General features: G+C 28.4%; 3 protein-coding genes across 5 annotated transcripts in view; 2 read left to right on the top strand and 1 right to left on the bottom strand.

Annotated features, from left to right (window-relative positions):
* The first annotated feature begins 7,830 nt into the window (after nt 1-7,830).
* On the top strand, nt 7,831-15,077 carry LOC122851873 (zinc finger CCCH domain-containing protein 11A-like). Its single transcript, XM_044151364.1, has 6 exons — nt 7,831-8,052; nt 8,298-8,394; nt 8,744-8,863; nt 8,938-9,115; nt 9,222-9,338; nt 12,871-15,077. The coding sequence occupies exons 2-6, from the start codon at nt 8,335-8,337 to the stop codon at nt 13,737-13,739; spliced, it is 1,344 nt and encodes a 447-aa protein (XP_044007299.1). The 5' UTR covers nt 7,831-8,052; nt 8,298-8,334; the 3' UTR covers nt 13,740-15,077.
* On the top strand, nt 9,333-11,469 carry LOC122851891 (morphogenetic regulator of filamentous growth protein 1-like). Its single transcript, XM_044151392.1, has one exon. The coding sequence runs from the start codon at nt 9,434-9,436 to the stop codon at nt 9,866-9,868; it is 435 nt and encodes a 144-aa protein (XP_044007327.1). The 5' UTR covers nt 9,333-9,433; the 3' UTR covers nt 9,869-11,469.
* An 85-nt stretch (nt 15,078-15,162) lies between the features above and the next one.
* Nucleotides 15,163-18,230, bottom strand: part of LOC122851866 (paired box protein Pax-6-like) — a 52,153-nt gene continuing 49,085 nt past the window's right edge. Inside the window, exons 7-10 of one of the 3 annotated variants that reach the window (XM_044151355.1) lie at nt 17,000-17,259; nt 16,496-16,779; nt 16,102-16,406; nt 15,163-15,520 (exon numbers count right to left, since the gene is read on the bottom strand). In XM_044151355.1, coding sequence (XP_044007290.1) covers nt 15,432-15,520; nt 16,102-16,406; nt 16,496-16,779; nt 17,000-17,259 — 938 coding nt within the window. In that variant the 3' untranslated portion in view covers nt 15,163-15,431. Of the gene's footprint in view, nt 15,521-15,953; nt 16,407-16,495; nt 16,807-16,999; nt 17,260-18,230 lie in introns of all 3 variants that reach the window. The other 2 variants (XR_006373747.1, XM_044151354.1) reach the window with 2 other exon arrangements.

Genomic DNA, 18,230 nt, shown 5'->3' with positions numbered 1-18,230 from the left:
ATATATATCGAGCAATAAGAACTAATTGTCGAGTGTCAATAAGAATAAGTTCAAAAGTCAGAGGTATCTTACAGTTTCTTACAGTATCTTACAGTATCTTACTGTAAGTGTATGAAACCTCAAAAATCGACCATTTACCCAACACTGCCCACTCTAGCAGAGTATAAAGCCATAGATGATTTTTATCTCGGAAGTGACGGAACCCTCTTATACCCACTCCATACGGTGAGCTCGGAAGTGACGAAAACCTCTTATACTCGCTCCATACGGCGAGCACAAAATGTCGGACTAATGGGACCTCGACGGCTTCACTCTGCTTATACCCACTCTACCTGATCCCAGCCGTCTATTAATCTACAGACCCTACAGACCTTGTTTGCCATAATAAATAAAAAAACGTCGAATTACTGACTGTGGAATCAAGGTTCCATGGCTGCTGCAAGATAGCGCAGCAAACTTTGTGTAAGATACTTCATGTAAGGAACCATGTCGTGTAAATTATTGTAATTTACGAGATATCTTATAAACCCATCACTGTTTAAGGGATGTTCAACAGGAAGTACAAATACAGAAAAATTTTTGAAATTTTGACAGTAGATTATTTATATAACCATACACAATCCCTAATTTGTGTTTTAAAGTTACAAAACTTAAAAACTCACGTACTTTTTCAGCTTTTGCGCAAATGCGCGGTCATGATACACCAACAAAAAATGAACGAAAGAATGCACCTATAAGGTGCTTTCTTTTTGGGTGTTTATTTTTTTTCCTATTTATTTTTGCGTATGCGTAGTTGAATGCGTCAAAAATAGTCAAATTGCAACAGCGTAGTACATGAGGGGCTGGATCAGCTATGTTTTAATTCTTGTTTTATAATAATTATTTGTTTGACACCACTGTTCTCTCCCCATGTTTGCATAATATGCGCATGTGTATGATCATGCGCATTAAAGTGAAAAAAATAAACACTTAAAAGAAAGCACTTTATATCTCCAATTGACGTGATTTTCCTCGTAATTTTACGTGTTGCGCATACTCAGATCGCTCAGAATTATGTCGGCCATGTTTACAAGCGAAAGTTAGCTTGTCGTGAGTTTGAACCCTAAGGAAAAAATAAAGCTAAGGAATTAATGCTGCTTACCACATATTTTTCGTGGCGACATTAATTCCTATGTCATTGTAGCATGAAGGTCCCACTTTTATTAATAGAACGCACTGTGAACGCAATGTAAGATACCTCGATGTATGTAAGATACCTTACCCAACACTGGTTTAAAACATTATGTTTTATACATGTCAATCGCTACCCCTGCAGTCCAATTCACAGGGCAAATTTTTTACAATTTAGGGCTATTTTTTGCCGCTGATGGCGCTTGTTAAATTTTTTTTCTATAGATTTCACATACAAAAGTTCCACAAGCGCCGCCAGTGGAGGAAAAGAGCCCTAAATTGTAATGCCCTGTGAATTGGACTGCAGAACCATGAAGAATAGAGAACAGGAGGACGAACTCCGTAAGCTAAAAATGTGTATAAAAATCGACTCGTGAATTAGTTTTAAAATTTATACCAAGAGGGCGAAATAGCGCTCTTGGACCATCCAACTGACAGTTGTGAGCTGCTGCAGTCCAATTCACAGGGCATTACAATTTAGGGCTTTTTTCCTACACTGACAGCGCTTGTGGAGCTTTTGTATGTGAAATCTATATAAAAAAAATTTTACAAGCGCCATCACCGGCAAAAAAAAGCCCTAAATTGTAAAAAATTTGCCCCGTGAATTGGACTGCTGAGTGTGTGTGTCGTTGTTTATCAATGTTTATTATTGACAGTATTTATTTATTTAAAAATATTTTATTATTAATAATTTTCTTATTATTACATTGAAACATAAATATTATTATTAAATTATTTAACACTACTATCAGCATAACCTAACATGCACAGTTTTTTAAAATAATATGTTGAATTAAAATTTTAAAGTATTTAGTGAGAAAAATATGTTGATCGTGCCGGTATATGATAGTAATTAAAATTTAAAATATAATTGTTAAAAGTTATCAAATATATTGTTTAATAAAATAAACATTAACTTCACACATTGATATGATCAACAATGATAAATAAACATAAACATTGCACCTACACATGTGAAGATATCGTTTCATATATTATCACACGTACGTAACTACTACAACTAAAAGTGGTCCAAGCCTGGCATCAGAGTAATCTACCGGCCAAAATAGAACTAATTCACCTTGTTGGTTTTTGTAGCGTTTTTGGCTTGATAGCCCCATTTAAGGAGGTTATGCACAAATTACTCTTTTTTTAAAAAATATAATGAGAATCTTCTGAAATTTTGTACACAAGTAGATCTTTTCATTCTGAATACAACGGTATAATTATTTTCTTATGTTGATCGGTTAAATTTTTTGTAATTAATTATTGAAAATAATATTTAACATTGGCTCTTATGGAGATTTCAACCATTTTTTTCGGATAGAAAAAATGATGAAAAAGTCTTGAAAAAAATCACACATATACTAGAAACCGAGTTTTATTAATTGCGCGAAAAATTTTCATATGTTGATCGGTCAATTAATGAGTAATTAATTATAAACTTTACAAAAATTAGATGTGGCAACGTATGGCATGTTCAAAAACACACACATACCCGCAATCCCATATATTGTATATGGGGCGCAGGCGCTTTTCACTTTATTTTTTTACAGTGTAGTCGGATTTCAGTTTTGTCTGTGACGTCAGAAGCGCCCCGCAACACCCGCAATGAATTTGTGCATAACCTCCTTAAGTTGTTACCCACTCATATCTAGAGATCTCTTGCGGATGGCAATTTAGAAACATAATATTTCTATGATTGCGAAGGAGATAAAAAAGAAGGAGAAAATCTTGTTTCTCACTTGCACTTAAGTATTTAGACAAAGACAAAAATTTATTTTTTTTTTTTTGTAAAATAAAAAGGTCTCGAAGCCCTATTAATTTTTATATCAAAAGTTTCCTTATTCTCTATCTATCTTTAGTTTTTGATAAAGCTATCTGCGTTTTCCATAAAATGGCTAACCAGGTTTCTAAAAACTAAACCGGACTCTCCATAAGAACCTATGTATAACCTCCGAAAACGTAGCCTACTTTAGTAATTAATTACTGAGTAATTAGCTACAAGAAAATTATCAAAAAATTTGAGCGTATGTATTATTATTTCATTAATCTACTTAATAAATTCCAAGGCTCTATCTGCGTTTTTGATTGGTGATGGTAATCCCTTAAGTTCGTCCTCCTGTTCTCTATTCTTCATGTGCAGAACGCACCCCACATTGAACACGTCACACGATAGGTAAATGTGGCGGGAGCATCGAAATTTAGGGCTTTTTCCCCTCCACTGGCGACGCTTGTGGAGCTTTTGTATGTGAAATCTATATAAAAAAAATTTTACAAGTGCCATCAGCGGCAAAAAAAGCCCTAAATTGTAAAAAATTTGCCCTGTGAAATGGACTGCTGGTAAGTTATCCCGAGCGACTGAGAAAACTATTAGGTGCTTTCTTTTGGGTGTTTATTTTTTCTTCTGTTTATTTTTACGCATGCGCAGTTGAATGCGCAGTCAGCAAAAAGTCAGTTTGCAACAACGTAGTACATGAGACGTTAAAAGGTGCTTTCTTTTGGGTGTTTATTTTTTCTTCTGTTTATTTTTACGCATGCGCAGTTGAATGCGCAGTCAGCAAAAAGTCAGTTTGCAACAACGTAGTACATGAGACGTTAAAGAGGCTGTATTAGCTATGTTTGAATTCTTATTTTTTAAGAATTACGTATTCGACGCCTTTGTTCACTCCACGATTTCGCATAATATGCGCATGTGTATAATCATGTGCATAGAAGTGAAAAAAAAATCACTAAGTGCTTTCTTCTGTGTATTTATTTTTTTTCACTTCAATGCGCATGATCATGCACATGCGCATATTATGCAAACATGAGGAAAGAGCGGTGGCGTAAAACGAATAATTCTTGAAAAATAGGCATTAGGTGCTTTCTTTTGTGTATTTATATTTTTTCACTTCAATGCGCATGATCATGCACATGCGCATATTATACAAACATGAGAAGAGTACAGTGGCGTCGAACAAATAATTCTTAAAAAATAAAAATTGAAACATGGCTGATCCAGCCTCTCATATCCTACGCTGTTGCAAACTGACTTTTTGTTGACTGCGGATTCAACGGCGCATGCGTAAAAATAAACAGGAAAAAAAATAAACACCCAAAAGAAAGCACCTATTGACATATGCTACGCTGTTGCAAACTGACTTTTTGCTGACAGCGCATTTAACTGCGCATGCGCGAAAATAAGACAAAAAAATACACAAAAGAAAGCACCTACTGCAGCAGTCCAATTCACAGGGCAAATTTTTTACAATTTAGGGCTTTTTTTTGCCGGTGATGGCGCTTGTCACATTTTTTTTAGGGAATTTTAATTTCCTATTGTTTTCGCTTTTCATCTGGACCCCCCCCCCAACCATGGTAGTCCCCCCCCCTCCGCAAATTTTCTAAGTCCCTTAATCTAAATACGATAAATATGGGGAACATCATTGAATATGAAGAAAAATATAGAAAAATCACTGAATATAAAGAAGAAAAACGATAAATATGGGAAAATATCAGTAAATATGAAGGAAAAATTACTGAATATAAAGAAAAAACCGATAAATATGGAAAAATATCAGTAAATATAAAGAAAAAAGCGCTAAATATAAAGAAAACTCTTATAATTATGGGAAAATATCAGGGAAATATCAGTAAATATCAAGGAAAACTTACTGAATATAAAGAAAAATACGATAAATATGGAAAATATCAGTAAATATGAAAGAAAAATCACTGAATATGAAGAAAAATACGATACATATGGAAAAATATCGAAGAAAAATCAGTGAATATAAAGAAAAAACGATAAATATGGGAAATATCAGTGAATATAAAGGAAAATATAGAAAAGTGACTGAATATAAAGAAAAAAACGATAAATAAGGCAACATATCAATTATGCCCCCCCCCCCCCTGAAAATTTTCTAAGTCCCTTAATCAATCTAAACACGATGAATATGGAAAATGAAGAAAAATATAGGAAAATAAAGAATATATAAACGAATAAACAAAAATATAGAAAAATCACTGAATATAAAGAAAAATACGATAATTATAGAAAAATATTAGGAAAATATCAGTTAAAAAAAAATAAAAGTATAGCAAAATATCATGAAAAAATCATATTTTTCAACAAGATTTTTCAACAAAAAGATTTAAAAAAAATTTATTAACACGATAAATTATTAAATATTCAATTTAAACAAAATATATACGATCACTGGAGGATTATTGAGAAAAATTAATGAACAATACCCATCAATAAATAATAAAGAAATAATGATACCAGTAGAAGCTAATATAAAATTCGATGACAATGAGGAAAATGAAAATATACCAAACATTAATTTCGAGTTTAAAAAAATACAAGAAATTGTACATCTACCAATTAATTCATTTGCAAAATAATTTTAGCAAAAAAAAAAAAAAAAAAAAGAAAACTATTCAATAGTAATAATGACATTATTTAGATATCATCGCAATCATAATAGCAATAAAGTGGAATTTATATATGCAATGTCAGGACGGTTATTAAAATAAAGAACAATAACATTTGCAGACGACAGTGATTATGAAGTAAAATAAAATTTAAATGAAAAAAAGTTTGATTAAACTAAATAAAGATAATAAATTTACCAAAGAAAATATATTTTAGATTGAACTAACTATATGGAATGAAAAGGCAAAAAATTTCTAGGGAAAAAAGGATGATGTGCTAGTATTAAAGGAATTGAAAATAAATGAATATAAAAAAATTAAAAATATAATGACGACTTCAGCAACAACTAAAACGTTAAACCCTGATTCAACCGAGAGAAAAAAGTAAATAGAATAAATACAATCGAACTCGACAATTTTGTAATAAATATTTAACATTGACAGGCTTAAATCATAGTACAACAAAATGAATAAAAACAGAGAGTTTAAAAGGTTAGGAGAAAGCGATTCTGGACATGGAGATGACCCATTAGAAGGAACAAGCAAAATGAATGAAAATTAAATAAATTTTAGCTGTAACAATAGAGAATGAAATAAATTTGTAGTCACGAATTTTAATATATATTAAAGAAGAAATTAAAATTACCCCCGCAGGGAGGCACAGTTGCTTCAGCACCTGTAATATTGATTTTTTTTATATAGATTTCACATACAAAAGCTCTACAAGCGCCGCCAGTGGAGGAAAAAAGCCCTAAATTGTAATGCCCTGTGAATTGGACTGCTGAAAGAAATTATATACTTCAATTTAGTATTAAATAATGGCTGCTTTCTTTCATGAACTTAATGTTCAGAACATTGATGTGATCTCCATCAGTGCACGCGTAGGCGCAGATGCGCAGAATACTTATTTAAAAAAAAATGGCTGTGCATTGACGCCGGCAACCACTGACATTATATTTATCTTAAGGTGAAACACAAGTTGTTCTGTTTTACCGGTAAAGCCCATGTGTTTTATATAGGAAAAAATTAAAATAATAATAATAGTATTTTTTTTGTATGTAAAAGCATACAGACTTTACCGGTAAAACAGAACAACTTGTGTTTCACCTTAACATTAGCAGAAAAATATAAATATAATACCGGCGCCAATGCACAGCCATTTTTTTTTAAATAAGTAATTCTGCGCATCTGCGTCTACGCTTGCGCTGATGGAGATCACATCAATGTTCTGAACATTATGTTCATGAAAGAAACAGAAACAGCGTAGGACATGAAGGGATGGATCAGCCATGTTTTAATTTTTATTTTTTAAGAATTATTTGTTCGACGTCACTGTTTTCTCATCAAGTTTGCATGACAGGCGCATGAAAGTGAAAAAAAATAAATACACAAAAGAAAGCACCTATTAAGTTCATGAAAGAAAGCAGGGGTACGTTCCAAAACCTCGTTCGGTTCGGTATATCAAGATGGCAGCGATTCAAATCAAATATATGAAAATTTTAAACAGCCCTATAAACTTTTCTATATTAGTGTCAGTTGATGTATTTTTAGTTGAGAAAGGAGAATAATAGTAGTTAGTTATTTTTTATTCTAATCAATAATAAGTATGAGTGATTAATTTATTATTGCGATAAAAAAAATGGCAAAAAAAAACACTGAAATCCGCCATCTTGATATACCGAACTGAACGAAGGTTTTGGAACGTACCCCAGCCAATAAACTAAACTTGGCTTAGTGGGTGCATTCCTTTAATAAAAAATTTTTTTTCGTTTTGCAATTTCGCCCTGTAATACCGACTAAAAACTAGAAACAGAAACAACGACAAAAGTGATAAATTTCTCTATGCAATACTCCAGGCTTTACAGTTTACGATAATGTGTGGTACGAGCTATGTGACAATAACAAACAATCACAACAAGTCAATTTTCAATTTATTTCAGTTTGATATAAACATTGAACAGTTATCCATTTAATAATTGGAAGCCAAAAAAATAATGTCATGTGCCAGTACTGCCACTACAAGAAACAGCTTTTTCCTATAAAATTTTGGCCGGTATTACAAATTTACAATTGCAAAACGAAAAAAAATGCACCCATGCACCCAATGGCTTTTCCTTCAAATGGTAAAAAAAAACTCAATAATTATTTTTCAGTAATTTACCGCTGTTATTTAACGGTAAAAATTCCACTGACATCACTATCTGTCTACCTCATTTCCGGCGTAGAACCACTAACTCACACACGCACCTGTACAGTGCACACACCGAAACATTTCCTTGACTATTGCTTGATAGCGTGTGTTCCGCGATTCAGTGAAGGAGCCGTGTGAAAGTAAAAAAAAAAAAAAGAAAAGCTAGCTATAATCTGTAAGCTTGAAACACGTATTTTAGTGAATTTGTGAACAAGCAATTAAAATATACCTACATAAGTGACCTTGTACCTCCCTTCATAAATAATTAAAAGGTATTTAAATATTTATTTAATTTTTATTATCAAATTACGACATATTTTATTTGTTGGAAAATTTTACTTTTAAGTTTCCAACATAATGTTTTTTTTTTTTTTTTTTTATTTTACACGTGTAAAATTTTTTACTCCATTTTAAAATGAGTTGATTTTGTATTTTTTTTATCGTTCAGTTTACAATAGTTATTAATATTTATTCGTTTTTATTTATTTTAATCAATTTTTTTTTTTTATTTTTACAGCATAGAACACGATTTATTGTTTTACAAAATTTTCACAATGGAGCAGAACCACAAAAATCAAGATTGCTACTTTTTTTACTATTCCACATGTACCAAGGTATGTTGATTATTGAGTCAATATTATTTTATTATTTATTTAATTACTTGTTGTTGTTGAAGTTTACTTGGAGTGATGATGGTAGAGAGAGGATAGAGGAGATTTATAGTCCCATATTGTATGCAATGGACTTTTTTTTTGAGAGGTTAGGACGCCATATTGAACAAAAAATCCGAGAAATCATTATGAAAATAATACAATCACCCTCACTCTTTCACTTATTCCTTCCACACCTCTATCCATATTATTTATATATTTATTTTCTTATTTCAAATTAAGAAATTTAACTTAATTTAAATTTCAAGTTGAAGACTATAAATTTATAATGATAATTTTTTTGTATTAATAGGGAGATAGTTGTGGATTCCGACATGAATCTTCGGCACTTGGCTGTGAAGTCATGTGTCAATATTGGCAGCAGGGTAATTGCTTAAATGAACATTGCAATTTTAGACACATGGAACTCAAGGTAAATAGAAAAAAAAAAAAAAATGATACAATTATTAAATAAAATTTAGTAATTGAATTTTTTAATTGTTATAGAAAAATCGCAAATCAATTCCATGCTATTGGGAATCACAAAGAGGAGGATGCAAAAAACCACATTGCCCATTTATGCATGCTGCTGAACGTTCAGCCAGTGAACAAGCTTTGATTAATCAACCCAAGACAAGTGATATGCAACTCAAACCAGTCAGTCAAGAGTGGTCAAATCGTCCAGGTGAATAAAATTTTTAGTTGATATTTATAAAAGAAAGACCATTTTATTTCATATAGAGTATTTAGTAAATTATAAATAATAAATATCAATGAAAAATCAAATTTAGATGATGGAAAATTCGATGGAAGTGGTGGTGAATCAGATCAAGGACGTGGTAGCAGTGAAGCTGGAAGTTTCATCGGTAGTCCAGCAGTCGATCCTTTGATCGTAAATTTTGACGAAGGTATGAGGCTTTACTAGCCCCCCCGTCGTCCATCTTTCAACGTACACTACCTCACGCCAGGCACATTATCCCTACCATCTAGCCTATCAACAAATATGAATTTACGTCATAATATTACAGCAACAGCCCTCGGTTTACGTAATCAAATGACAATACCAATCGACATTGACTTAACAAATCGAATTAATATTGCTGGTTCAAGTTTAACCAATATACAAAATCGTCAAAATGTTACACAAACAAGTGTACAATCTTATCAACAACAAGCTCAACAAGCCCAACAACAAGTTCAACAACAGGTTCAACAACAATCAGCAATTGCAGCTGCAGCATGTCATCTTGCAACTTTTACACAACAAAGTCATTATCATTCATTGGGCCATCATGGTCAAACAATACAATTACATAATTCAAATAATTCGCAATTACATCGTAATTATCATAGTGGTATACATGAACCAAATGGAACATCACATAGAACGCGATATCCATTTCCATTTATCGGTTATACACCATACAGAAGATATTAATAAAATACGATTATCAAATATTAATTGTGAAGGGCTATTGGTAGGAATTTTAAATAACAATTTTATAAATTGAAATAATCAATTTTATCACCTGGCGGTGAGTGTCTTGGTTTCTATTCTTTTGTTATTTTTTTTATACTTCGGAACATTGATGATATATAAAAAAAAAAAAGATAGAAACAAAAATATTTGCATTATTAATTGCAAAACACATGAATAATTACGTTGATTGAATGGATGTTTCTATAGAATAATTAATCATTTATTCAACTATCCGGAATAGTTATTATCTAATAATAATAATAATAACAATAATCAACTAGAAAATTCTAGTTGTTATATTAGATGAATTTGTTTTTTTTTTTTTTTTCCTTTATTTTATTTTTTTTTAGTAAGTAGATAATTTTGTTGGTTTTTATTTACTTTCTTCTTACACTGCACCTATGATCTATTGCAATATCTTCTTTATTAGCACAGTTTGTATTTTGTTGTTCGTTTTTAGAATAGACTTCTAAAAAGTTAAGGGATATATTTGTTTGAGAATATAAAAATAATTTGTTTCTTTGAAATATTAGTGATATTTTTAGTTTTGAGGTAGTTACATATTTCGAAAATAAATAAAAAAACAAAAAATAATAATAATAGTTTAACGTGCGCTGGGGATTTAGTCACCTGGTCCACGTGGATCTGACTGATGATTTGCTTGTTTGTTTGTTTTTTTTTTTCAATTGAAAACTAAATTGATGAATTAAAAAGAAAAAGATTTTTATAATTAAACACATTTATTTGGCCAGTCGGTGATTCAGTTAGCAAAAAATTTTGCACAGACAAACAAGAAAAAAAAAAAGATTAGGCGACCTAGTGCATCCCTAAAATAATAAACGATTGAATAAATTAAAAATTTCAATTGAATTATAAAATAAACAATTGTATACAATTTTTCACCAATTAATTTTTTTTTTTTTTCTTTTTGTTAATTAATTAGTTATTAATTGTTAGCCCGAAGGATTTATCAAAACGTGCATAAACAATCCTCAGCAAAAAAAAAAGCTGAAAAAAAATATTCAAAAGAATATGCCTTCATATGTTTTGGCTTTACACACGATATTTCCAAACAGAAAAAAAAAATTAATAAAAAAAAAATAGTTGAATAAGAAGAATAGATTAAAAAATTGAAAAAAAAAAAAAATGACGAATGAAAGATTAATTTTTTTCATAAAAATACTATCGCGCTTAAAATGATAAATTTAAAAATTAAAAAATGAATTTTTTTCTTGTTAAAAAAATAAAGAAGTTATTAAAAAAAAAAAATGATAATGATACAAATTATCTTCGTCTTTGGTACAATGCATGACGATAGAAAGAATAAATAAAAGTTTATATTAGAAAAAAACTTAGAAAGTGGAGCGGAGTCTTACGCAGGGATTTAGCCTCAGAAAAATAAATTGTATCAAGTTTTTTGTTGTTTTTTTTTATTATAAAAAATAGATAAAAATGATAAATAATAACAAAATCGTAATATTATGAAAATAATAATTAAATTTCGCATAAGCTTTCAATGTACCCGCTTTTTTACAACGGTGATCCTCGGCTTGCTAAAAGTTTACAAATTTTATTTGTTTTTGTTTAATTCATTTACATTTGTTTAAATCAATTTATATATTTTTGTTGATCATTTTAATTGTTTATTAACTGATCAACAAAAACTGATTTATTATTATCAATATTAAATATTTATTGATTAATTATAATATGATTACGCGAATTGACTCGAGTCAAATGGTTATTTTTCCGTTTAAAAAATGGAATTAATTTTTTTTTTTTTTTGTTTAGTTTGAAATAGAATTTCTCTATATTTCACTTACTTGCGTAAACAATATATTAAATATATTAAAAGAGAATAATTTGCACAACAGCTTGCAAAAAAAAAAAAAAAAAAAAAAAGTTAAAAGAAAAAAAAAAAAAAAGATTTCTGAGTGTATGTGAAACCGTCGTATTGACATTTTCATTTGTTACAAAAAAAATTTGTTAACAAAAAATATGTTTGTATTTGAAAATAAAAAAAAATAAAAAACGAGAAATAATGTAACAAAAAAAAAAAAAAAACTTTCAATACCATCGTTGTTACGACGGTTATTATTCATTTAATATACTTTATTAAAAAAAAAAAAATATCGTTTATTCATTGCCATAAAAATATATATTAAAAAAATGATATTATTTCAAATCATGTAAGTATATAATTGAAAAAAAAAAAAAAAGTAACAAATAATTTCTTGCGTTTATGTATATATAATTAAATCAGAACTCAAAAGTTACAATTTTTTTTTTTTTTTTTTTCTCAATAATAAACAATCAACATCACATTTATATAATAGTTTGAAAAATAAAAATAACGCTAATAATTAAATACACATAATTATATAAATCAATGTAAGCGAATGAAAAGCTATTTAATCGCTACGATGATTTTTGGATTTCAATAAACTTCATACCACGATAATGAAAAAAAAAAAACAAGAAATATTAAATTAATACCAAAAAAAATGAGTGAAGAAAGTTAGACAGTTTATATATCAAAACGGAACCCTGTTTATTCTTATTTTTAATATGATCATCAATGATTTTATTCTAATTTAATTTTCAGTATTTTTTCATTTAACAATAACAAACAAAAAAACAAAGGCTATTTACGTCGACACGTTACTAAAATGAATAATTTAAAATATAGATGAAATAAAAAAATTATATAATTAATTTTAATTTTTCATCTAGTTGTTTCGTGTCTTCGTATAATAATAATAATAATAATAATAAAAAGATTAACCAACCATTTTCAGTCTCAAGAAAAAAAAAATGATAATAACTTGATAAAATATTCAAGAAAGCTTGAAAAAAAAATTATAATATATATAAAAATAAATTTATAAAAAACTAAATGAAGATTGGAAGAAAAAAACTGTCAACTAATAGTCAACTCGAATCTTCCCGTGTTCTTGCAGAGTCAGATAGTGAAGGTGTAACATCATCACCAAGTAAAAACCAGTCAACAACAAGTGTACCATACTGCAAAACATACGAAGAGATTAGACTGGAAGAAATACAAGCTGAGAGTGCAGCATACTATTCATACGAGCAATCATCATCATCATCAACAACAACAACAGGAGCAGCAGCAGTTGTACCAAGTAGTTCATATCAACAACAAACTGGTGGTGGAAAAGAAAAAAAACCATCAGTAATACGAACAATTAGAAAAACATTATCACTATATTCACGTGATAAAATAGGTCAATTAAAACAAGAAAATAAAACAATAAATACAAGTGGTGATTTAAATTTTAAAATATTAACACTAGATGAAATACGTAAACGTAAAAATGAATCATTAATTGATGATAAATTAATAAATAATTCAAGTGATATAACAAAAAGTGCAATAATAACACTTGATAAAGTAAAAATATCAAGTGATACTAATAAAATATTATCAAGAAAACGTAATTTTGATGATTCTAATGATAACATTGATAATAATACTAATGATTGTAATGAAAAAAAATGTAAAATTGAAAAATTATCAATAGTACCACCAGTTAGATTACGTAGAACTAAAATTGATGATGAAGATTGTAAAATTAGTGGAAAAATTGAAGTACGTCTTTGTGACAGTAGTACTGATGATATTAATAATCAAAAAATTATTGTATCATCATTAGAAAATATTCAAAATGATAATGATAAAAAAATTGATATTGATGAAAATATTGATGATTTAAAAATTGATCAATTTATTGATGGACATTCAAATGATCATTTTCAAGATGAGTCTGATGATGTGCTTAAAGACATTGATGCATTACTTGACTGATTTGTTTTTATTTTCAATGTGTCAGTTAAAAAAATTATAACTTTTTTTTTAATATGTAAAATGTATAATATTAGAATTAATATAGTCAACTTTTTTTGTTTGTTTTTATATTTGTCATACGTGGTTAGAGTGTAGTATTTATGTTTTATTCTATGAGTTTAAAAATGACATAATCATTTCATAATAATATTATTTAGCAAGACATCTAAAATTCATGGTTGAATGAGTCATGTATGTATTCTTTTAATTTTATTTATTATTATTATTACTATTATTATTATTGTACGCGTACTGATTGATTTAAAAATATTGAATCAAAGGTGAATTGATAATGCTACATATTTATTAGAAAATATCAGATTTATTAATATTATAATTCAATAATTATCATAATAATAAAATTTAAAAAAACTTGACTTTGATTATTGAAATTAGATGAAAATTAGATAGAAAATTGAGTGATAATATCAATTTATCAATAAAAAAAAAAAAAGTCTTTAATAAAAAAAAGAAAATTATTGTTTTTATCGATAAAATATAAAGTTATTTGATAAGTTAATATGAATGAATTAAAGGTAAGTGTGTAAAAATTATAAAATTTCATGAGAACAAAAAAATATAAGGTATTTAAAGTAAATAATAAATTAATTTATCTATATCTATTGTTTTGTTTGTTTTTTATTTTTATTTATTTATTTAGAATGATATAATTGTACGCTTAAAACATCTTGGCCTAATAAGATAAATCACAATTCGTTATTTATCATCGATTCGTCCTCACAAAAAAAATTACATTTTTACATTTTTTTTTAAATAAAAAGACAGTGAGTTTAATTAATATCATAAATATCAAATAATTAACTAATTCATTTTTCAAATTTACAATTTGAGTGTAGATATTCTATATATAATATATATATATATTTTTTTTTTTTTGGCAAATGAAAGAAGATGACGAGTCAATGAAAGGGTCGCACACGAAACAACCATTCATCGGTTAATCCATTTTTGAAATTTTTGTTACATGAGTATATAAATATTACTAATTGTAAGTGGTTTTTTTTTTTTTTTTTTTTTCGTATCTGTCATAGTTATTATTATTATTAATTATCATTAATTATTATTAATTATTAGTTTATTATTTTGTTTATCTACTTTGAAAATTCTACTGTGGTTTTTATTGTATTTTTTTCTTTTACTTGTGATTGTAACAAACTTAACGAGTCGATTATTAAAAATGATTTTTTTTTTTTTTTTTTTACTTCAATTATCGACGTTGGTTTAACCGATGTTCAACAAGACGTTTATCCAAGAAAATATAAAAAAATTGATATCAAACAAAATTATAGTTTCATTTTCTCATCATCAGTTTTAATCGATAAAACTCTACATTGTAAATTAAAATGTAAATTTTGCTCTAGAAAAAAAAAAAAATTGAAAAAAAAAAAAGCATTGTTAAACTATTAATACCCCTTGAATTATTATTATAAAAAAAAAAATTTCTTGCACATGATTAACACAATCTTTATCTTCTCATAAATTAATAATAAAATCACTTTGAACAATTATAATATAAATTTTATAATCGAATATTATTTAAAATATTTAACACATAAAAAATTTAAAAAATATCTTAAAACAAAATATAATAATTCAGTGTGACTATGAGGTTGAGGTGGATGACCACCATGGTCACTGAAGTCGCGATGACCAGTACTGGGCTGCCATATCTGGTGCTGGCTGTCCAGGTACAGCAATTGGCACACTAACACCCGGCAAACCTAAGAAACAAAAATTTTTCATAATTATATGTATTTTAATTTGTTGTAATTACTATTTATAGTTGTGATATTATTTGCAATTAATAAACTAGTATTAAATCTTATTTTTGGCTTTGTTGGTTTATTTAAAAGTGTATATAAAAAAATTAATTTATATAAAATTTTATAATCAATCTAACAAATTTGTTTGAATAAAATATATTAGTTGTCATTTAACTCGGTCAATCAAAAACTCACAGGTAAAAAGCTAATCGAAATATTGTTGACCGACTCAATATCATAAAGAAACCAACAAAGTCAAAAAAAAAAAGAAGTAAATTATTCTTTTGTAATCGATATTGTGTTATTAATTATAATTTAAGTAAAGAAAAAAAAATATTAAAAAAAAACTAATTAATTGTCATACGGTAATGTTTATTGGCAAATCCATTACCGATTAAATATTTATCATTGTGTAGTTGTTCTCGTGTAGTTTTATTAATTAATTTATAATGGTAATCCAGGTGAATGATGATAGCCAAGTCCTAGTCCCTGGGACCATGATGATCATAGTGCTAGCAGTGAGTGTGGTAGACACTCACCAGTTGAATTTGTATTTTGATTGTGATATTGATTGAGGCCGGTTGTATGATAAGGCTGAGTTGGACTGCAATTTGGTCTTGTACTATATCCAAGATGTAATGTTTCATAACTTGATGGACGTCCAACACCACATGAATAACCATTATCACGTTGATGAAGACACGATGCTGGTGTTGGTCCAACAGACATACCGACAGACATACCCATTGGTCCCATACCACTACCAGTTAGTGATGACATACTATTTACATGTTGTTGACTTTGTTGTCCTGACATTGTGAAACTTGGCATTGACGTCATTGGGCTATTTAATTTAAATAATAATTATTATTAATTTATACTTATAATCAATAAGTTGATAGTAATATATATATTTTGTTTCATTTCAATTACCTATAGGCATCAGGCATACTTGGTATACCAGGATAAACACCTGTCGGTGCAAAACCATGGTGAAGTCTAGGTGGACTTGGTGCTTGTGGAGGTAAAATACTACTTGGTGGTGGTGGTGTTGGATGTCCAAGTCCAACATGTGTTAGTCCTTGTTGTTGTTGTTGCTGCTGTTGTTGCTGTTGTTGTTGCTGTTGTTGTTGCTGTTGTTGTTGCTGTTGTTGTTGTTGTTGTTGTTGCTGTCCAGTGTCCCTTCTTTGTGTTCTTAATTTTTCTTCACGTCTCCACTTTGCACGACGATTCGAAAACCATACCTGAGTTAGTTGAAAGATTCGAAAAAATAAAATAAAAAATATACATACTAAATATTAAATCATTATTGTATATATATGTATCTATACATGTGTATACAAAATGATTTAAAAAAAAAAAAATAAAAAAATAAATTCAAAAAAACAAATAATTATTAAAAATTTTTAAATTTAATAATTAATTATATCATAGTACCTGTATTCTTGCTTCTGGTAGGCCAATTTTACCAGCTAATCTTTCTCTTGCAAATACATCTGGATAATGTGTTCTTTCAAATTCTTTTTCAAGTGCATCAATTTGTTCATTTGTAAAACTCGTACGATTACGTTGTAATTTACGTTTTAATCTAAGTCTAGCTTGGTCATCATCAGGACCACCAGATACACTACCAGCATTGCTATTATCACCACCGCTGTTTGTCTCATCTGAATGAGCACCACCCTCTAATTCTGCAACTGCAAAAAAAAAAGAAATAAAAACTTAATATTATATTTTTAAATACCACAACATTTATTCATATACAATTTTTATATTTTTTTTTATTTCTATATAAAAATGAAAATGCGGTCAAAAAATTAGATTATTCAATTTTCCTGCTCTTTTTCTTTTTTGTCATTTTTTTTTAAATATTCTTTTGTATTATATAGATGAATGGCGTTCATGAGGAATAATGAAAACGTTAGTGACGCTGTTATATGCTGACAGATATTGTTATATATAGTTGTGAAAAATATAGATATCATTTCATATATGAGTAGTGTACATGCAGAAAGAGAGATAGAGAGAAAATGAGTAAAGTGTGCGTAGGATTGTAGGCGTCGCCTGGCAAACCTTATCGTTGGTTTCTGGGTGAGTGCGTTCAGGCGTCAGTGAGTTTTAGCTAGAACCCCAGACTTTAACTTGATAAAGATGCTATATATATGTATACATCGACAATATGAAGAACAGAATGAGAAGATGATGGTGAAGATGGTGAAGAAGAAGAAGAACAAGAAGAAAAATATATAAGAAGAGGAAGGAAAAGAGGTAAAGGTGAAAATTCTATATAGGGTTGGAGAACGCGATAAGATGCTCGACGTTTTCACCCCCAGGCATACAACTTTACTCATTGTTTTCTCTTTCTCTCTTATGCGGCTATGTGGTAATGGAAACTTGATAACGAGTCCTTTCACTTTTATCCTTAAAATAAAATATAAAAATATATATTAACATTTAAATATATTTATTTGTTTTTTTTTTTCAATATTTTGGTAATTCATAAAATTTTTAATAATAAAAATTTAAGGCAATAAATTATTTTGAAGAGAAATATTTACCTATATATGTTTATATAACTGTACTTTACAATATGTATATACAATCAATAAAAAATATTTTGAATTTAAGAAATAAAAACCTAAATATATATTTCTATAAAATTACATGT

Source organism: Aphidius gifuensis, linkage group LG3 (assembly GCF_014905175.1).
Source record: "Aphidius gifuensis isolate YNYX2018 linkage group LG3, ASM1490517v1, whole genome shotgun sequence".
NCBI classification, from domain to species: Eukaryota; Metazoa; Arthropoda; class Insecta; order Hymenoptera; family Braconidae; genus Aphidius; species Aphidius gifuensis.
Note: the sequence above shows the minus strand (reverse complement) of the source record. Positions and strands in the feature narration are given on the sequence as shown.